The 22,035-nt window shown below is 63.9% G+C and overlaps 1 protein-coding gene across 1 annotated transcript; it reads right to left on the bottom strand.

Moving 5' to 3' along the window:
- Positions 1 to 13: 13 nt before the first annotated feature.
- STKLD1 (serine/threonine kinase like domain containing 1) lies at positions 14 to 21,746 on the bottom strand. Its single transcript, XM_080668351.1, has 19 exons — positions 21,648 to 21,746; positions 20,211 to 20,297; positions 15,941 to 15,985; positions 15,031 to 15,105; positions 13,856 to 13,957; positions 11,981 to 12,051; positions 11,137 to 11,252; positions 9,324 to 9,442; positions 8,468 to 8,631; positions 7,719 to 7,937; positions 6,607 to 6,856; positions 4,795 to 4,990; positions 4,360 to 4,520; positions 3,189 to 3,351; positions 2,466 to 2,594; positions 2,227 to 2,355; positions 1,560 to 1,700; positions 1,172 to 1,251; positions 14 to 314 (listed from the first exon to the last, which is right to left on the bottom strand). The coding sequence occupies exons 1-19, from the start codon at positions 21,648 to 21,650 to the stop codon at positions 153 to 155; spliced, it is 2,412 nt and encodes an 803-aa protein (XP_080524477.1). The 5' UTR covers positions 21,651 to 21,746; the 3' UTR covers positions 14 to 152.
- Between the last annotated feature and the right edge of the window lie 289 nt (positions 21,747 to 22,035).

The following is a 22,035-nucleotide window of genomic DNA, read 5'->3' as shown; positions in this document are numbered from 1 at the left end:
CGGCTTTACTTGAGGTGGAGCTGGGGGAGCCTGCTCAGAACATTCTGGAAGGGTGGTGTCCGACCGACATGGCCGCTGGCCCATCCAGGCTGAGGCCTGTACCGAGACACATCCAGCAGCTGCCCCTCCACCTCCGTAAGGAAAAGGCCGGGTCAGCGGGCAGCTCCACGCGGCAGGACGGAAGGCACCGGGCAGGGGGCGGGGATCGCGAGGTGTTGGCCTTCTGGGGCCGCAGCGGACGGGCCCTGGGCGGAGCAGGGCAGCCTGGCCGCCTCGAGGCTCTGCAGCACCTTCTCCGCGTAAGAGACCAGCTCCTGGGAGAGGAGGAGGGGGCCGTCTCAGCTCACTCAGGTGTCTGAGTCCCTGCCTTTGAAGAGCTGATGGCTGCCCTCCAAGGTTCAGACCAGAACAGGCAGGAGGCGCCGCCCCTGCAGAAGCCCCAGTCGGGCTCCTGGACTTAGCCGCCTGGCCTGACGGGGGGCAGGGGGGAGGCCTGGTTCTCGGGGCGCTGCCCACTCACCAGGCTGGACTTAGCCGCCTGGCCTGATGGTGGGGGGAGGGGGGGCTGGTACTCAGGGCGCAGCCCACTCACCAGGCTGGACTTAGCCACCTGGCCTGACGGGGGGCAGGGGGAGGCCTGGTTCTCGGGGCGCTGCCCACTCACCAGGCTGGACTTAGCCGCCTGGCCTGATGGTGGGGGGAGGGGGGGCTGGTACTCAGGGCGCAGCCCACTCACCAGGCTGGACTTAGCCTCCTGATCTGATGGTGGGGGGAGGGGGGCTGGTTCTCGGGGCGCTGCCCACTCACCAGGCTGGACTTAGCCGCCTGATCTGATGGTGGGGGGAGGGGGGCTGGTTCTCGGGGCGCTGCCCGCTCACCAGGCTGGACTTAGCCGCCTGGCCTGATGGTGGGGGGAGGGGGGCGCTGGTTCTCAGGGCGCTGACCACTCACCAGGCTGGACTTAGCCTCCTGGCCTGACTGGGGGCAGGGGGGAGGCCTGGTACTCAGGGCGCAGCCCACTCACCAGGCTGGACTTAGCCACCTGATCTGATGGTGGGGGGCACCGGGGAGGCCTGGTTCTCGGGGCGCTGCCCACTCACCAGGCTGGACTTAGCCACCTGGCCTGATGGTGGGGGGAGGGGGGCTGGTTCTCGGGGCGCTGCCCACTCACCAGGCTGGAGGTGAAGCGCTCCTTGATCTCCTGGACCAGGGGCTGGATGCCGCTGGACACCAGCTCGCACAGGATGTCCTCTGTGGGCGGGGCGGGTCCTGAGGCCAGGCTTCTCCCTCCGGGGCCCCTCCCAGCCGAGCCGGCCCGCATGCCCAGCTCAGGCACTTCCCAGGCGGCTGGCAGGACCTGGCTGGGCCCCCAGCCTGCTGAGGCTTAGCATGAACACCCCGACCTGGGGCTCAGGAGCCAGCACCAGCCAGCCTGGCACATGGTGGGCACTTGGGTCATGTGAATGGGACATTTCAGGGGGTTCCTTCCCTTCCAGGGGTGGCCGGGAGCAGGGTGTCCCTGCCCGCCAGCATGCGGCGGGGTGGCGGGGGGTTCTCACGGTAGGAAGCCAGGTGGACCAGCAGCAGGCACACGTTCTCCGCCACCTCCGGGTGGTCCTTGTGCAGCTCGTACGTGTCCTTGATGAGGCTGAGGCCACTGCCCTTCTCCTCGGCCACCACCACCCGCAGCGCCACCAGCTCTGGGGGGCGCGGGGAGGCAGGATGGGGTTCATTCCCTGCAGCCCCGTGTCCTCTGGGAAGTGGGGTAAGCGTGGGACCGGGTTGGAACAACACGGCCTCAGCCGCGGGATGAGACAGCCTTGGCGTCCTGCAGCCAGGACTCCTAGTGGGGCGCCCCTCCCCCAGGCAACAAAGGCTCCAGCCGCTCGCAGGGTGGTCTCCGCCTGTGGGAGGGCATGGGGGTGCTCCATGGCGCCCCGCATTAGGGATCAGCCTGTGTGAGCAGTGACCTGGGGTGTCATGTACACGACTCCTCAGATCCCTCTGGGACCTGGGGGACACAGCCAGCAGGTGCCAAGACACTCCTCACCCTACTCACTCTGGGGTCCTGTCCACTGGACTCTGCCAACCCTGCTTGTGGGCAGAGCCAAGTCCCTCCCGCCCTCAGCACCAGCCTCCCTCAGAGGGCAGATCCTGGCACGCCCTTCAGAGCCCCCCTCCCAGCAGTGAGGACCCCGCCTTCAGGCCCCGGCCAACCCGGCTCACCCGACACCTTGGCGAGGCTGGCCAGCCCCCGGCAGGCGTTGTTCACCAGCAGGACGCGGTCCTGGCACAGCCGGAGGCTTTGCAGGAACAGCACCGCCACCTCCTCCAACAGGTGCTCCTTTATGCAGCCTGCAGGGGGGCCAGGGCCCTCATCACCACCTGGGCCCAGACCCCCCAGCCCCCCCCAGCCCTGGGCCCAGGCCCCCCCCCACCCCCCAGCCCTGGGCCCGGGACCTTACCCAGCAAGGACAGCAGCCAGAGGACCGCACAGCCGGCCTCTGCCATCTCCATGTCCACCGGGTAGGCGGCCAGCAGCTCCGCGATGAGGCCCGGGGCCTTCTCCAGGGGGGCCTTGTCCGTGATGTCAGCTGGAACCAGGCAGGGAGGATGGGGTGCCAGGCCCTGGGTACACATGCCCCCTGACTCCACCCCCACCAACGCCAACAAGAGAGCTGGGGAGAGGCCAGGTGCCCTCAGATGGGAAGGTGGCGGGGGTGGGGGTTCTCGGAGTCCCGGGGGGGGGCTTGGGGACTTGTGCACTGGGTGTGAGCAGAGCCCTCCATGGCGAGGAGCCGTTTTCCTTGGCCAGAACTATGCCCAGGTGCTGCTGGGCCAGGATGGGGCCTGGATTCCTTTCCTGGTTAAAAATGAGGATGGCTCAGTGCCTGAGCGCCAACCTAGGAACCAGGTCCCAGGCCCGGGGTGCGGGCTCCGCCCCCAGCGTGGGGCATGCAGGAGGCAGCTGGTCAGTGATTCTCACCGATGTTTCTATCCCTCTCCCTCTCTGAAATGAATAAAAATGTTTAAAAAATAAAGAAGTGAGGCCAGGATGCCACAGCCCAGCTGACTTCTGACGCCAGGGAAGTTGGCACATGGGTCCACTCCCCTCTGCTCCCGGCTCTCAGAGACTTCACGGGCCAGCCTGCCCTCAAGGGCGTGAGGGGCCAGGCGAGGACCCTCACCGTCCACCAGCAGCACCCAGAGCAGGCTCAGGCCAGCCATGCAGACCTCCCTGTGCCCGGAGCCGGTGTCCAGGTGCTCCAGGATGTGCGTGAACAGCCCCTCGTTCTGCAGCTCCTCCGAGTTGCACCCTGTTGGGCCAGGAATCCGGGGCCTCATCACCACCTGGGCTCAGACCGCCCCCCAGCCCCAGGAGCCCCACCTCCATCCCCCGCTGTCCTCAGGCACCGCGGTCCGGTGCGCCCCACATTGCTGGGCCCCCACCAGGCCAGCGCACGCCCAGCATGGGACCCAGAAACCAGGACGTGGTCCGTCCCCAGGGCCACAAGTCCCAGCATCTCCCACCCATTCCGGTGCAGGCCCGGCGGAGGGAGCTTCCCTTCCCTTCCCTTCTGAGGACCCAGCCCTCTGAGGTAGCGCTCTCCCCGCGGGGCGGCCTGGCACTCAGCGCGCCCCAGCTCTGATGGGCTCCCGGTGTGCCCGTGCACAGCACCCTGGTCCTCCTCAAGCGGGTCCTCCGGTCGGTCACCCAGCCTTGCCCCAGGCCTCCTGCCGAGTGTCTGGGTGCCCTCAGAGCCCAGCTGCCCGGAGGAGGCGGCCCAGACCCGGTGAGGCGGCGGGAAGTGAGGCGTGCGAGGCCCTGGGGGCTGCCCTGCCTGCCTGGCCGGCGGCCTCAGGAGCCCGGGTGCCCTGTGAAATGGGGGTGAGCAAGGCAGAGGGGCAACGAGGCTTGGTGTGAAACGGACTTCTGCGTGAAGCCCTGGCCAGTGTCCTGCACGTTTGAGGGAACGAGAGAAAGCAAGGGCGAGCGAGGGAAACGGACCAACAGCCAGGAGCGGCCGGCGCTGCCAGCCGGGCCCCCGCCCCGCGGCAGACCCACCCCACAGCACACCCACCCTGGCTGCAGACCCACCCCGTGGCAGACCCACCCTGGCTGCAGACCCACCCCGCGGCACACCCACCCTGGCTGCAGACCCGCCCCTCGGCACACCCACCCTGGCTGCAGACCCACCCTGTGGCAGACCCACCCTGGCTGCAGACCCGCCCCGTGGCACACCCACCCTGGCTGCAGACCCGCCCCGTGGCACACCCACCCTGGCTGCAGACCCGCCCCTCGGCACACCCACCCTGGCTGCAGACCTGCCCCTCGGCACACCCACCCTGGCTGCAGACCCGCCCCTCGGCACACCCACCCTGGCTGCAGACGATGGTGAGGAGGCTGTAGACCATGACCAGGAGCGGCTGGGCCTCGGGGTGGCTCCGCAGGACGCTCAGCAGGACCGAGGTGATGGAGCTGCCCCTCCGCACGGTGGCGGCCGGGTCCTGGGCCAGTGCTGCGGGGCCGGTGGGGGGAGCCTGGTTAAGCCCAGGGCTGGGGCAGCGGCAGGCAGGCATGTTCCCCCCCACACTGTGTGTGAAGGCATCGGAGGCCGTCCTTGTTCCAACACAGAGTGGGTCCCCATGAGTGCTTGTGGCATGGGGGTGAAGGCCGCGTGGCGGGGGGCCTGCACAGCCGGAGAGGGCCCTGTGCAGCCGGCGCCGAGTCCTGAGACCCCCCCCCCCCCCCGCCTGTGCCCGGAGGAACCGTTCCCACGCAGCAAGCCCCACCTTGGCCCAGGGTGCGCAGCAGCAGGGCGCAGGCGCACAGCTGGATGTCCAGGAGCCCCTCGTGGTTCTTCATGATGGTGACCAGCACGGTCACCACCTCCATCGACCACGGCAGACCTGCCAGGGCGGGTGCGAGGTGACACTTGGCAGAGGAGCAGGGGCGAGGGGGTACGGACAGGACGGGCACCAGGCAGTGCTGGCATCACACATGGGCCCGGGTGCCGAGTGCTTGCCGTGTGGCCCCATCGCGTCTCCTCGCTGCCACGGCCCTGACATCTCCCTGTGACCACCCTCACGCCCCCAGGAGGCACTGGGCCGAGCGCTGCTGTGACCAGCCTGCCCGGCTCCAGCCCTGGCTGGACCTGCCCTGAGGGGGGGCACCTGGGGTCCCCGGCTTTCCTGTGTGGCGCATGCTGTGCACAGGCACTGGGGAGGGAAGAGCAGCCGTGGCCGGTGGAGGGTCCATCCGGGCCATGCCCCGCCCCACGCTGCCCCTCTCCCAGCCTCTCCTCATCGGAAGAGGAGGGCGGCAGCCCCTCCAGCTCAGGCTGCGGGAGAATAACAAGGACTGAATGCCGGCGCCCAAGAACAGGGGCACAGACCACAGGCAGTGCCACGAGCCAGGAGCAGGCCCAGCGCCGCCAGCCCGGCACCTGCCCGGCCACCTCCAGACTTGGCCGAGGCCGGAAAGGCCAGTGGGAAGGGGCCCAGCAGCCCCTCCGTTGGTCCAGGAAGGCAAATCCTCCCTTCCCTCCCACGGACTCGGACTGTCCTGGCCACAGCCTGGCTCGAGGGCGTCATGGGCGGGAAAGGAAAAGGGCCAATATGGGGTCTCTGCTGCCTCATTACAGGCAGGACGGGCCTCTGTCATCGCCAATGCCCCAGCCACGGGACAGGCCTCTGAGGAGGGATGGATGGTGGACAGACAGATGGACAGTGGGTGGATTAATGGACAGAGGGTGGATGGATGAATGGACAGATGGTTGATGGCTGGATAGGTAGATGGAGGCTTGGATGGACAGATTGTTGATGGATAACTGGTGGGTGGGTGGGTGGGTGGATAAGTGAATGAAATTTTCAAACTGGTGTGTTGAGTGGATAGATTTCATGAAACCATGTTTGGGCAAAATTTTAAAAATACTGATGGAGAGCGGGGGAGAGGGGACCACATGCACACTGGGTAGGTGGGTGCGTCTGCGGAAACATGAAGTCTTCACGCCCCGGGTACCTCGGAATGGAGCCTCTCCGGGGCTTGGTGCATGCTGTCTGCAACCCTGCCCATCAGCCGCCACGCCGCCCATCACAGAGATGGCGGGGGGTGCGGGCTGCTTCAGCAAGCAACTGTTACCAGCTGCTAACGCTATGGAGCCGAGCCACCCACCCCGCCCCACTCGGAACAGTGGCAGCCGCCTGACCCCGCAGGTCAGAGAGACCTGGCCCGCCCTGCCACGTGGCTGTTGGTTGCAGCACCACCCAATGCCCAAGGTTGTGGGCTCGACCCCTTGTTGGGGCGCATGCAGGAGGCAACCGATGATGTTTCTCTCTCTCGTCGATGTTTCTCTCTCTCCTCTCTCTCAAATCAATAATAAAGCCTGGCTGGGATGGCCAGTGGTTGAGCATCAACCTATGAACCAGGAGGTCACAGTTCGATTCCCGGGTTGCGGGCTTGACCCCCGGTAGGGGGTGTGCAGAAGGCAGCCAATTGATCATTCTTTCATCTCTTCCTCTCTGAAATCAATAAAAATACACATCTTTTAAACAGTTTAATTAAAATGAAAAGACACAGGGCCCCTCATGGGAATGGAGCCCAGCCTCAGGGGTAAGGGAGCTTGGGGGGGGGCAGCCCCACCCAGGAGCTGGGAGGGGAGCAGAGGGGTCTCTACCTAGCTGGCTGTCAGACATTCTCAGCAGTCTGTCCAGGACCTGGAGCTGGACCTCGGGCCGGCTGGGGAAGTTCTGCATGACCTCTGCAGGGAGCAGGAGAGCGTGGGGGTGCCTGCCTGTGCCCCCACCCACCTCGGCCAGCTCAGGGACCCCCGGCGGCGGCACCCCCTCACAGGTGCTCTTATGCCCCAGCATGCCTCAGTCGGGCGGACCTGCTCTTTCCACTGCTCCTGGGCGAGGGCCAGGCCGCAGTCCTCTCTGCCTTTGATTCATGACAAGCAATCCCGCCCCGGAAGCGCTGCGGCTCCGGGAAGGTTGCAGACCTTGCGCTACAGCTGACGGAGCCCGTCCACCCGCTGCCTGGGCACGGCGTGGGCACCGCACAGCGCCCCGCTTCACAGGAGGGGATGGAGGCGCCAGGCCCCTCGGCGAGTGGGTGATGGGCTTCGCTGGACGGTTGTAGCCTCCAAAGCCCGCGACCATGAGACAATGGGGAACAGCAGCTAGTGCCTCGGGGTGCCCCTCCCCACCTTCCAACCCTCCCGCGCCCAGTCCCCAGAAATGGGGCAGACGTGGCGGGCAGAGTGCGGGTCCCTTGTCACAGGCAGAGCCACGCAGAGGACCGGGGGCTGGAGGGGCTGCCCTGGAACGTGAAGTGACCTCCAGACCTCGGGCGGCGCTCTCGGGTGCCAGTCACCGTGCTGGGAACCCCAGGGCGCCCCGGCCCAGCCCGGCACCCGAAGAGAGCAGGTGACCGTCCTGAAGTGTCAAGTTGCAGACAGACGCCCCCCCCCCCGCCCCCCGCTTTCTCCCTGCGGGGACGCGCCTACGGGCCAGGGGCCTGGGCACACAGCCACCACGCAGGACACCGCTGAGCTGGGGGGACACGGGGTGGGTGCGGAGGCAGACGCAGGACAGGGCATTCCGCTGGGGCGGGGCGGGGAGCGCTCTGTGGGCCATGGCGGCTGGGAGGGGGTGCGCGGGCAGCACCCCAGCAAAGCACGCCTGCCATGGCGGAGGGACTGCCCGAGGCTTCCTACCCGCTGGCCGCGCAGGGGAGCAGTCCGGGGGGCTGGGTGCGGGGCTGAGACACAGGGGTGCCCTCCCCGCCTGGGTCCCCGTCGTCACCTAGAATGCGGGCCACGCAGCCTTCGGAGAGGATGGTGGAGATGAAGGCGGGCACGTCCCGCTGGTGCATCAGCAGGGAGACGCTGGTGGGCCGGAAATCGCTGCTCAGCAGGGTGAGCTGCATGACCTCCCTGGAGGGGCCGCCGTGAGCTCAGCGTGCGGCTCTCCCTGCCACGGGGGCGGGCGGCTCAGGGCGCCCCACCTTCCCGTTAGCCCTCGGCTTGGCAGCGCCCCTCCCTGTGCCGCCGGCGTCCAGCGGGCACCCCGCCGCAGCCCCGCCTCCGGAGGGACACGGGCTCACCAGGCAGAGGGGGGAGGCTGAGCCCTGGCCCTGCGCCTGCGTGGGCCCGGCCGCCACAGAAAGAGACCGAGCATCCGATCTGGCCGCCGCGGGGGTAAAAGGCGACTCTAACCGAGGCTGGGCCCCTTGCCATGGCCCACGTCCTCCTTCTGGTTTTTAACCAGAGTCAGCGCAGCTCCCGGGCCTGGGGCCGCGCCCTCACCTGACCGTCCCCACTCAAGGGCCGGCATGAAGCCGCTGTTTGGAGACCAGGGGAGGCAGGGAGGCAGGGCGTGGCCTGTAAACCCCATGACGGGAAGGTAAGCCATGGGATGTGGACAGAGAAACGGGAAACCCCAGCGCAGCCCCGACCCGCCTCACCTGACTGTTATTCGCTCCGAGGGGTCAATCTGCAGCATCTGGGGCAAAAGGGAGCTGAAGGTCTTGGCGTGGGGGACCCGCCTCTCCTCCATGGTCTTCAGGACGCCCCCCAGGTTGTTGGGGAGGCTCCGGATGGACTTGCGCAGCACCATGGCCTCTGTGGCCTAGGAGACGGGCACCGCGTCCCACGTTTCAGAACCAAATGAATGTGGCCAGGACAGGGGGAACCTCTGCGAGGGAAGCGGGAAGCTGCGGCCGCCGCCTCCAGGACCACCCAGAGGCCGCCTGGGCCGACCTTCTAAGGTACGGAGGTCCAGAGCAGCCAGCAGCCGCTCACTGGGCAGAGGGAGTGGGGGGCCCTCCTTCCTGCCCACAGGCCACGCCCCTGGTGCAGGGCCTCCAGCTGAGCTGAGCTGCACCCGCTAGGGTGGGCCTGTGGGTGACACGCAGCCCCTGTGCTCAGGCCCCCTCGGTCCAGGCCCCCGCTTGACCCTTACCTGGAACAGGGCCAGAGCGCAGCCCACACCCCACGCGGCCGCTCTGTGCACCTGAAGCCGGTTTTCTCATCCGTAAAGGACAGTGAGAACCCCTGGGGCCCGCGGTGAGGGGCAGACTCGCGGCGGATTTGAATATCACCATCCCGGTCATCATTGCCCACAGGCCAGGTGCTGGGCGCAGGGGGTTCCCCCACCACTGCCCCCGCCCCCGCCGGTACCCCCCCTCCTGCCCGCGGCAGCTGGGGCAGAGGCGGCGGAGGAGGAGTGCGGCCCTCGGGGGGAGGCACGCAGGGCCGGCTCCACGCGCCTGCATGGGGCATGGGGCTGAGGTGGCCGGGAGCACGCTGGAGGCAGCTCACCTCCATGAAGGAGCAGCTGACCATGTCGAGAATGATGCAGCCCAAGGACCAGATGTCGGCTTTCTGGCTGAAGGAGAAGCTGAGGGCCTCGGGGGCCATCCAGGACTTCTGAAAGGGGTCTGCGGGGCCGAGAGGGGTGCGTGAGCCTGTGCTCGCTGGGGAAGCGACAGCTTGACGCACGAGCCCTCCATCCCCCTGCTCTGAGGTGGGGCAGCTATCTGCTGGGGGCCTGCCCTCCAGGCCGGTGCCCACAGGCTGGCCCACGGCGGCTGCAGTGGTCGGAGAAGGCTAAAATCTGCCCCTTCTTTAAACACCTTGTCCCTTTAAACATCAGGACCTGCAGGCACAGTGCCAGTTGTCCCCCTTGTTTCTACACCCGAACCCCCGACAAGGAGCCAGCTGAGCAGGGTCCTCGGGCCAGCTGTCAGGTCCTGCGAGGCCCCAGCCAGTCCCTCCCTCTGGACTTCCCTCCCCAGCCAAACAGCAGAGGGTGGACTCCAAGGACCCTGCCGTCTATATCCAGTAAATCCACCACCCACCCACCCACTCACCTGTCTATCCACCCACCCACCCACCCACCCACTCACCTATCCACCCCCCACCCACTCACCTGTCTATCCACCCACCCACCCACCCACTCACCTGTCTATCCACCCACCCACCTATTCAACTATCCACCCCCCACCCACTCACCTATCCACCCACCCACCCATCCATTCCATCTACCCACCCACCCATCCATTCACCTATCCACCCACCCACCCATCCACTCATCCACCACCAATCCTTTCACCTGTCTATCCACCCACCCACTTATCCACCACCCATCCATTCACCTGTCCATCTACCCACCCACCCATCCATCCATCCACCCATCCGTTCACCTGTCCATCTACCCACCCACCCATCCATTCACCCACCCACCCATCCACCTGTCCATCTACCCACCCACCCATCCATTCACCCACCCACCCATCTATTCACCTGTCCATCTACCCATCCATCCACCCATCCATTCATCTGTTTACCTGTCCATCTACCTACCTGTCTATCCACCTATCCATTCTTCTGTCCATCTATCCACCTGTTTTTTTCATCCATCCACCCACCCACCTACCCGTCCACCTGTCTACCCACTCACCTACCCATCCATCTATTCACCTGTCCATCCATCCACCCATCCACCCACCTGTCCACTACCCGCCTATCTACCCATCCATCAGTTCACCTGTCCATCCACCCATCCTCTGTGCACCAAGGACAGGAGGCCAGTGCAGCAGCCCGGACACCCCAGAACTCCGGAGTTCTGCCCTGTGGTGTTCCCTCCGCTCTGACAGCTGTTAGGGGCTAGAAGCCCGGTCCCTTGCCCCCTCGTCTTTTCAGAGGAAGGAGAGCTCGTGTCGCCTACCCCCACCTCTGCCACCTCCTGGGTTCCGTTAGGACTCAGTAAAGTGACCCATCCCTAGCCAGCGCCTGGCCCGCACCAGGCTCCCACCTCTACCTGACAGTTCCCTTTCTTCTGAGACCTTTCTTCTCCCTCCATGAAGGTTAACATTTTCTGGGTGTCTCTGGGGCCCCGCATGCCTCCCCCCGGAGGAACGCCTGCTCAGTTACAATCCAGCAGGGGCTCTTTAGTCTCGACAGCCTAGGAGGGGTCTGTGGGGACCTCCTGAGCAAGGACAGGTTTGATGTGGCCTTGTTCCAGCACCGGAGTGGCCACCGCCCTCTGGACTCCGGGAGCGAGGAGCTTCCGGTGAACGGCCCCTCCCCCACTGCCTCGCGCCACCTTGGTCCCTCTGGGGACCCCGGGCACCTTCCTCCGCCCGGATGTTCCACTTGGCCTTGTGGGTCATCAGTGCGTTGCAGCTCAGGTCCTGCAGTTTGCAGTGGTTGATGCCCACCAGGGCGATGTTGGAGGGCTTGAGGTTCCTGAAACCAAGGGGCACGCCTTTGCACCCGCCCTCGGGGCCAGCGTGCACCCTGAACCTTACCTCCTGCCCCACCCAGTTCTGCAGAAGCAGCCCACACCCCTCTCTGCAATAAATGCCCCCTGGGCAGCCCACTTTTTAAACACTGTCTTCTAGAAACAGAAAATACAACCGTTTGTTTTAAATTGGAAAAAACACACACACACACACCACAAAACGAAGCCAACCACAGGTAGGGCACCACCCAATCCTGCGGCTCCTTCCACGTCTGAGCTACGCCTCTGCTTGGGGAGTTTCCCACGGTCACGGCCTCCAACATGAACACCGGGCCGTGAGCACGCCCTTCGCACACGCGGCCCACGTGCGTCCCTCTCCTCTTGGACATACGATCCACTGAAGCCATTCCCAGCCCCTCAGACCATGGGTCCCGGAGCGTGGGCCAGGGGTTCAGAGCCCGAGCCACCTGGCCAGGGGCCGCGGCAGCGTAACCTCCGTCCTGGGCGCGCTGTTATCTGCTCCTTTCCTTGTACTTTAGAACCAGCCCGCCCTGTCAGCTCACACTTCGCGAGGCGGCGTGGCGAGGGTGAATCAGCACGGGGGTGGGGGGCACTCGCCCGCCTGGGAGGTAGAGCCGCGGCCGCGGCCGCACCCCACGCCCTGGATTCCGCGCACGGGCGCTGACTCCGCGGGGACGCGGGGCCTTGTCTCCTGAGCCGCCGGCCTGGTCACCTGTGGATGATGTCCAGCCGGTGCAGGTATTCCAGGGCGTCCAGCACCTGGCCCAGCATGTTCTGCATCCACTGCGGAAAGATGAGAGATGCGGGGCTGGAGGGGCCGCCAGCTCCCCGTGGGGGCCCTGCAGCTGTTGGGGGTTCGGTGACCGCTCAGGGCGGTCTGCGGGACCACAGCATCCTGTCTCTCGTGTCCTGAGACAGGGCTGAAGCTGGCCAAGCCCAGACCCCGTGCTCCCGTCTCCACGGAGACCCTGTGCCTGGGCTCCGGCCTTGCACCCACCCCTGTGGGCGACAGAGAGGGTCGAGTCTTCAGTGCCTGTGTCTTTAGAATGAAAAGAGCCCCGACAGAGAATTTTCTGGAAGCATTTTGTGTCAGAAACGAGATCCAGCTAGTTGCCAGGGCAGTGACTTTCAAACCGTGTTCCTAGGAAGCAGGGGTCCCCCCGGGGTATCAGAGAGAGGCTGAGCAGGACTGGGCTTCCTCTCATGCACCCCCCCCCCTCCCGCCTTGTCCCCCAGTTAGAGTGGGTCCGCTTTCCTTACTGGGTCTCTGAGGACATTTTCTGCTTCGAAGGGTCCCGCCTCTCACAGAACGTCTGAGACCCTCCGAGCCGCCCTCTGAGGCCGTGGGGGCGAGGAGGTGGACGTTGGGGAGGCCCACCGAACAGAGGAGTGCTCAGAGCCAAAGTAGGCCCGGTCACCTGGGGGACCCAGCCGGGGACAGCACGCCGGCCCTGGGGCGGGAGAGGCGTGTCCATGGCACCCAAGGCGCCCGCCCTCCTGACAGTCAGGGGCGCTGTTCATCGCTGTCGGCGAGGCCGGGGCGGAGGAGCCCGGGCGCCTGGAAGCGGCTCAGCACAGGGAGACACCAACGACGCAGGTCCAGCTGCGCCCACGCCTGCACGGACAGCAGGTTCCCGGCGGCAGAAGGTGCTCGCCGAGGTACCCATCACCACGGAACGCAAGAGTCACTCTCCATCGGCCCGCTCAGAGGTCGAGCGTCGACCTATGAACCAGGAGGTCACGGTTCGATTCCCGGTCGGGGCACAGGCCCAGATTGTGGCTAGATGCCCAGTGTGGGGCGTGCAGGAGGCAGCCGATCCATGATTCTCTCTCATCACTGATGTTTCCATCTCTCCCTCCCTCCCCCTTCCTCTCTGAAATCGATACAAATATAGGTAAATAAATATTTTTTTTAAATAAAGGAATGAAAAAAGGGCTGGCACACTGCAGCCTGGCCAGACAGGGAACTCCTGCTCGCGGTGACGGCGAACCCCAGTCGACCAAGCAGGTCGCAGCCCCGGGATGTGAGCTGAGGCTGCGCACGCCTGCTCCAGCCCCACGACTCCGCACCGGAGCTTAGCCAGGAAGCACGACCGTCTAGGACCCCGAAAAAGCAACGTCCATGGCTACTGTCATCATGGCCCCGAACTTGAAACAGCCCAAGGCTCCCAGCGCTGGGCCAGACGCGGGCTCGGGTGGCCACCCCACGCAGCGGCCCCGCCAGGGGAAGGGACGGGGTCCGGACGGGCTCGCAGCGTGGCTGCGGCTCAGAGGCACCGGGATGAGCGTGCGGAACCAGACGCTGCAGGAGCCCACGCGCAGGGCCTGCGGGCCGGGCAGGAGGCGGGCCACGGCTCCCGACCGCCCGGGGCCTCCTGGCGTGACCCGCGTCCCGGTCTGCGAGGCTGTGCGCGCCTGTGCACACACCCAGCTGCGCGCTGATCTGTGCGCGTGGCAGCGTGCACACACCTCCACACGGGGACGTAAGGAAAGGGACGGCCAACCCCAGCGGCCCTGCCTCCCCCGTGCCCGCAACCGTGGGGCTGCGACGTCACGAGGCGGGGTGGGCCCCAGGCTGGCGTCTTACCTCCGAGTCGATGATGTTCCTTTTCTCCCTCGCCCTCTCGATGACCTTCTGGAAGCTTCCCTTGTTGAAGTCCATCACCAGGCAGAGGAACAAAGAGGAGGTCTGCTGGGACACGCGTCCCCTTAGGCAGGTGCCGCAGCTCTCCCAGGAGCCCGGGCAGGCCGGGCGCCCTGCACGGGGCACCAGTGCGCGGACTGCGGGGGTACCGCCTCCGGGGGGCCGGGAGGGGGCCCCATGAGCAGCTCCGGCTGCATCTCCAGCCTCACCCCCACCTCGGCTCCCTCTACACTTGGACTTTTCTGAAGGCCGCCGGGCCTCCTGCCCCCGCACACGCAGATGCTGGGTCGGGGACGTCGCCCCGTCACAGGCTCGGCTCACACGCATCTCCTCCTCCACGGAGCCAGCCCCTGAGGGGCCTCAACGGCGGACTTTAAGGGGACCCTGCTTTCCCTCCCGCAGTGAAAGGTCCCCTTGGCTTTTCCGTGTCTCCTTAAGTGCATTAGGGGTGCTCAGGAAATATTTTGGGGTGATGACCTCTCCCCAAGGTTTTCCTCGGGGCCCAGTGTGAGGGGACCCTCCACTCCTGCTCAAACCCTTGGCTGTCAGCCCCAGAGGGGGACACGCATGTGGAGATGAGATCAGGGTGACTCAGCGAGAGGCCTGGCAGCCAGTCGCAGCCGACAGGGTGAGGTGCAGGCTAGGGGGCTGCCAGGCCCTGACTGGCGTCCACTCGGCTGCTCCTCAGCCTCCGAGCCGAGAAGTGGGGACAGCACCCCCTGCAGACCTCCGCGGACCGAGGGAGACTGTGCAGCGCCAGGGGAAGCAGGGACTGGCTCCTGGCCCCGGCCGCTCCTCCCTCGGGGCGCAGGCCCTGAGCCTGGGGCTGCAGGAGAGCTCAGCACGGCCTCCCCTCCCCGCTGGCCGGGCGACAGACTAGGCAGGACACGGGACGGAACTTATCTCTCAGCCTGTGCCTTCTGGGAGCCGGGCTAACGACCCCTCCCCCGCTGAGGCTGCTGGGGCTCCCCTGAGATGATGCCAGCGAGCCCCCAGGCTGGCCCCGTAAGTGCCGAGTCAGGGGTTGCCACGTTTAGAGTCACTGCCGTTGACACGCGGGGGGTTCGCCGTTCCTGCAGCGGCCGAGCCGCCCCGGCCGCAGCGTCGGCCTGGCCCACCTGGCCGTTCCATACGATGAACATCTCGTGGTAGATGGAGACGTGGGCGTGCCGGAGCTTCAGCAGCGGCATCAGCTGCAGGCAGAGAGCAGAGTGGGGAGCCGGTCAGGAGCCCTGGTTCTCGGTTATGCTTCCCAGTCCCACTTCCCAACCAACACGCGCGCTCCCAGCTCGGAGCAGGGCGCCGGGAAAGCGAGCAGCTGGCTGGGGTGGGAGCCAGACGGTCCCGAGTGGGTCCCGGCTCCAGCACACGCATGCAGGCTGTGCTGTGTGACGGAGGCGCAGCGCCTCAACCTCTCTGAGCCTCCTGGCCTCGCCTGAAAAAGGCGGCAACAGTGGCATCTGCCCCCCGGGGTGTCACGAGGGCTGTGTGACCCGATGCAGGCACAGTGCTTGGCGAGGAGGACAGAGCACAGGCAGGGACGGCTGGAGAAGGTGGTGAGGCCAAGGGAGGGGTCACGAATGTGCCCACACCGCCTCGCCTCCCGGTCCCAGGCCCCGTCCCGCTGGCAGCGCTCTGAGAAGGAAGACAACAGGCGGCCGACTGGCTACCTTAGCGACGGAGCCCAGGAGGACCGGCCTGCGTGGAAGGCTGGGTGTGGAAGCAGGTCGCCGGGGGCACGGAGAGGAAGGGAACGGGAGGAGCAGTGAGGGGGTGGGGGCCTTGGCGGCTTTCTCTGCCGGTCAGAACGGAGCCCGGGCCCGCCCCTGCACATCATGTCTGCACCCGGGTTTAAAAATGAGTGTTTGGCGACAGACTCCTGCCATGGCGTGGGGGCTTCCGGCTTCGCAGCACGAGGCGAAAACTGGATTGATCCTCCTGCCCCCACCCAGCGCCTGCACAGGAGGGCACAGAGCATCCTCTGTGTGTCGCATCATGTCCTCCAGGGGGCGCCACCCAGAGAGTTACCTCATCCAGGGCCTCGTTGGCATGATGGTCGTCAATGCATTCCACCTGCAGAGGCATAAGAGGACTAGCTCAGAAGACGTGTGGTAAGCCATCGTCATCACCACCACCACCACCACCACCACCACCACCATCTCCACCACAATCTCCACCACCACCACCACCACCATCACCACCATCACCATCACCACCACCACCATCTCCACCACCATCACCACCATCATCTCCATCACCACCACCATCTCCACCACCATCTCTACCACCACCATCACCACCACTACCATCACCATCTCCACCACCACCATCACCACCACCACCACCATCTCCACCACCATCACCACCACCACCATCACCACCACCATCTCCACCACCACCATCACCTCCACCACCATCACCACCACCACCACCATCTCCACCACCATCACCACCACCACCATCACCACCACCATCTCCACCACCACCATCACCTCCACCACCATCACCACCACCATCTCCACCACCATCACCACCACCACCATCACCACCATCATCACCACCACCACCATCACCACCACCACCACCACCATCTCCAACACCATCATCACCACCACCACCATCACCACCACAATCTCCACCACCATCTCCACCACCACCATCACCACCACCACCACCACCACCATTACCACCACCACCATCACCACCACCATCACCACCACCACCACCACCACCACCACCACCATCACCACCACCACCACCATCTCCACCACCATCACCACCACCACCACCAGCACCACCACCACCACCACCACCACCACCACCACTACCACCACCAGCACCACTAGCACCACCATCACCACCACCAACAACAACACCATCACCACCACCACCACCATCACCACCATCTCCACCACCATCACCACCACCATCTCTACCACCACCACCTCCACCACCATCACCACCACCACCACCACTACCATCACCATCTCCACCACCACCATCACCACCACCACCACCATCACTATCATCACCACCATCTCCACCACCACCATCACCTCCACCACCATCACCACCACCATCTCCACCACCATCACCACCACCACCATCACCACCATCATCACCACCACCACCATCACCACCATCACCACCACCACCACCGTCTCCACCACCATCATCACCACCACCACCATCACCACCACAATCTCCACCACCACCATCACCACCACCACCACCACCACCACCACCATCACCACCACCATCACCACCACCATCACCACCACCACCACCACCATCACCACCACCACCACCATCTCCACCACCATCACCACCACCACCACCATCACCACCACCACCACCACCACCACCACCACCAGCACCAGCACCACCATCACCACCAACAACAACAACACCACCATCACCACCACCACCACCATCTCCACCACCATCACCACCACCATCTCTACCACCACCACCTCCACCACCATCACCACCACCACCACCACTACCATCACCATCTCCACCACCACCATCACCACCACCACCACCATCACTATCATCACCACCACCATCACCACCATCATCACCACCACCACCATCACCACCACCACCACCACCACCACTACCAACACTACCACCACTACCACCATCACCACCATCACTATCATCACCACCACCACCACCATCACCATCATCGCCATCATCACCACCACCATCACTACCACCACCATCACTATCATCACCACCACCACCACTACCACTACCAACACCAACACCACCACCATCACCACCACCACCACCATCACCATCATCGCCATCATCACCACCACCACCACCATGACCATCAATTGACCAGAGTGCTAGGTGCCTGCCATTCAGGCCCCACCACATGGCACCGGGGGCCTGGAGACGCTCCTAAGGCAGGGACCCAAAAACGCTTGGAGCAAAGGCAAGCTATTTGCTCCTGCTGCAGGGTGAGTGCAGAGTAGCAGCACCCCCCCTAAGCTAGCATTAGAGGGTCCGCTGTCAAACCATCTTGAAACAGAAAAGAAAATAAAGTGTTGGCCCAGAGCCAGACAGCTCTGCTCGAGTTGGCAGCGTCTCAACCGTCCTAGTTCATTCCTTCTCCAAACTGGGAAGATGGTCCTCATCACCGCACGTGGGGCCGGGTGAACGCACGGGGAGGGGAAGGGTGCGGGGAAGGGCAGCAGCTTCGGGTCTGCAACGAGCTTGGTGGCAAGGACTGCAGGTAGATGCGACCATCACGTCTGCCAGCAGGTCCTTACCCAGGGTGTGTGTCTGCTCACAAGACACACAAATGAAGATCTCTGTGGGGAGACCTATGTAATACCTTCAGCAGTGAAGATTAGAAATAATAATAATAAGCTAACGTAAAACCAACCAATGAGGTACTAAAAACAAACAAAAAAGGAGATCTCTGTGGCCGGTGATCGCAGACGAAGATGCAGAGTTAGAGGTCGCTCCCTGCGCCGGGGAGACCTGGATGCCGGGCACAGCGCGCCTGCCTGCCTTCCCTCCTGTTCCAGGGCTGTGCATAGGTCAGTTCGGCCACACAGGCTGAAAGCCTTAGAAATGTGACATCTTCTGTCCTGGAAATCCCACCCCTAGGCATTTATCCCAAGGAAATCACGGACCCGCCAAAAACGGAACGATCAGGTTGTTTATCAGAGTTGATGGTACGGAGCGAACTTGTCGCGAGGGGAGCTCGGGGTCAGTCACAGTGCAGCTTCGGCCTGTGGCTGGCGGTCCACGCAGGCGGCCAGCAGGGCGGAGAGGAAGAGGCTGTGCCGGCAGGAATGCCAACACCGCCTTGTGCAAAGAAGTGTGTCAGTGCTGAGAAAGGCCACAGCTCACAGCCCCTCCGGCACCCCAGCCCCCTGTTGTGGTGAATCCTCGCCCCAGGACAGGTTTTTCCACTGAGTTTTAGAAAGAGTGGGAGGGAGGGGCAGAGAGAGGGAAACATAGATGTGAGAGAGACACACTGATTGGCTGCCTCCTGCACGCGCTCGACCCGCCGGGACTGAGCCTGCAATTGAGGTACATGCCCTTGACCAGAACTGAACCCACGACCCTTCAGTCCATGGTCCAACATTCCAACCACGGAGCAAAACGGGTTAGGGCCTTTTTTTTAAAAAAAAAAAGAAAGCCCCCACTTTTAAAAAAGCTCCTGGCCGAGACCGGTTTGGCTCAGTGGATAGAGCGTCGGCCTGCGGACTGAAAGGTCCCGGGTTCGATTCCGGTCAGGGGCATGTACCTTGGTTGCGGGCACATCCCCAGTGGGAGGTGTGCAGGAGGCAGCTGATCGATGTTTCTCTCTCATCGATGTTTCTAGCTCTCTATCCCTCTCCCTTCCTCTCTGTAGAAAATCAATAAAATATATTTTAAAAAAAATAAAATAAATAAAAAAGCTCCTGATTGCCCAGAAAGCAGGTCGTCCTGCCCATTGGCCTGTGAGACAATGAGGCTGTCCCCAGGGATGGAGCAGGTGGACCAGGACTCCAAGCCCAGCCCCTCGGGTAGAGGCGGGCCGCTGTGCTGCCCACAGACGGGAGGCCTGGCAGAGCAGAGGGCTCTCCACCCTCAGGGGCAGCCCTGATCCCAGGGTATCCCAGCCCTCACCCAGGACCAGCAGGGGGTGCCAGCTCTCGCCCCTGGACCCTGGTTCATTTGGACCATGTGGCTTGGACACACAAAGGGCTGCGCCCTCGGGTCTGCATCCGCCCTGCCATGCCAGCCTGGGGAACAGGTGGAGGAAGGGCCTGGTGCCCTGCCCTCAGCCCTGTGTGAGCATGGGCAAGTCCCCGCCCCCCACCTGGCTCCCTGTTGGTGAAACTGGTGGCCGCAGTGAGTGCACCTGCTCTGAGACCGCCTTGGAGCTGCTGGCGCTGTGTGAGCGGGCTAGCCTGCAGCCTCCCGGGGCCCCCCCTCCTTGGCTGTGAAGGGCAGTCCTGGCTCCTGCTTTGCTGGGTCGGCGGGAGACTAATTGAGATGATGCCTCACTGAATTAAGTGCGAGGTAAGGTTGTGGTTGTCGTCGGAGTAAAAATGACATTTCTTCTCCATCAAGGCGAGAGTCACACGTGTGGGGAAGCTCGAGGCGCCTCGGCCACCCTGCATTGGGCTACCGCTGACCAGATCTGCCTCGGGACCACAGGCAGAGAGGAGCCCAGCTGTGGCATAAGGAAGCTTTCTCTAACATGGGGGTGATGAGCGGATGTTTGGGGAACCTCTCCCCCCACCCCCACCCCCCGCCCCCGGGTGCCAGGGGCGTGGCCTCTTACCTGCTTTATCACGAACTTGACTTTGGTTTCTCTCTCCCTCACCACCAGGTTCACCCCCAAGGCCCCAGGATTCAGCTCGTCCAAAATCTACCAGCGAAAAGGAGAGAAGCTTTCAGGAAATGCACACGGCTTTCCACTCCCCACAGTGCGCCCCGCTCCAGCGCCGCCCGGCGCCTCCCAGCCTCCCTCCAGGCACAGCGAGCATCTCTGCCCGCTCTGCCGACACAGGGAACCCCCAGGAGGCCCAGGAGCCCTCGGAAGGTGGAGGCCAAGCCCATCTCCCCACCTCTTTGGGGCTGATTCTGGAGCTCGTTCCACCACCCCGTACCTCTTCTCCAATTCGCAGCGAGGGTCAGCGGGCACCCAGGAGCCGGCACAGGGACTGTTCACTCTCTCTAGCCCCCTATGATCCCCCACTTCCAGCACCCACCGCCAAACTGGGCATCCAAACAATCAAGTAATGAATGGGTGCCATCACGGTCACAGCCATGCCTGTGCCTGACCCTGTGCCGCGTACTTGACCTGTGGTCACCACTATGGCTACCTCCATGTTCACAGCGGAGGAAAGTGAGGTACAGGGAGCGAGGTCCTTGCCTGAGGCCCCAGCACTGATAACGGAGGTGGCCCGGGTTAGACTGCAACTCCAGGGTCTGACCCCAGAGCCTGGGCATTGAGCCAGACCTGCAGAGAGATGGCTACCGTGCCACGCGTGGGGGTTAGGGGGTGAGGCTGGACGATGGGATCACATCTATCAGAGGATGGAGGAAGGGGGGCAGGATGCAGAGGAGAGATGTGTGTGTGGGGGGGTGGAACCCTGGGTCCAGGGACTTCTGGAGTCCAGAAAAGTTGTAGGAGTCTGTGACCCAGCCCTGGGAATGGTCTGAATCCCCGCAGGGAACAACAGGGGCAGCGTCCGGAGCAGTTCATGCTGCTGCCGGGACGCTCATGCTGAGGTCCCCTGAGGCCAGTGGTCGGCAAACTGCGGCTCGCGAGCCACATGTGGCTCTTTGGCCCCTTGAGTGTGGCTCTTCCACAAAATACCACGTGCGGGCGCGCACGGACAGTGCGATTGAAACTTCGTGGCCCATGCGCAGAAGTTGGTTTTCGACTCTCAAAAGAAATTTCAATTGTTGTACTGTTGATATTAGGCTCTGTTGACTAATGAGTTTGCTGACCACTGCCTTAGGCGGCGAATTAAGTGGTAAAACGCACCTGTGTCTCAGATCAAGGCGATATTTTAATTCCTCCCGGAAAAACTTTGCTTTTTAAAGTCTCTGGTCCCAGAAACTCCTCTGCTTCACCACTGGCTGACTGCCTTGGGGTCCTCGCTCCCCCCACCCCCACCCCCAAAGTGAGAAAAATCTAACTTACAAATTATTTTGAGGTTAACGACGCTTTTACCAAGACCAGACCTAACCGTTCATAAAGCTGACCTACCATGCAGAGAAGAATTTAAACACGCGTTCAGCTGCATTCTGCAGCTTTCCTTTTGTGAAATGCTGCACATTTTCTCCGGCCCTGGAAAAGGCCCAATCCCCACTGGGACTACTGACGGTGTTTAGGGGCTCCTGATCACGAACTCTGGTTCGAGGGAGTCGCGTCTCCATGGGCCTGAGCGTGGACCCAGGGGTGAGAAGGCTGGCGTTTCTTCCGCTGCGAACACGCAGACAGGCAAGGCTGCAGTCCTTCATGCCACCCTTCATTTTAGACAGCGGTAAACAGGCCCAGAGGCAAAGGGCACGCACCCAGGAGGTCACCTCTGGAGGTCCCCTGTGAGCTAGAGGCAGACACTGGCCAGACAATGGGTCCCTTGCCTCCCGGGGTG

This window comes from Plecotus auritus (assembly GCF_963455305.1).
Source record: "Plecotus auritus genome assembly, chromosome: 5".
NCBI lineage: Eukaryota > Metazoa > Chordata > Mammalia > Chiroptera > Vespertilionidae > Plecotus > Plecotus auritus.
This window is presented reverse-complemented; position numbering and strand designations above follow the sequence as displayed.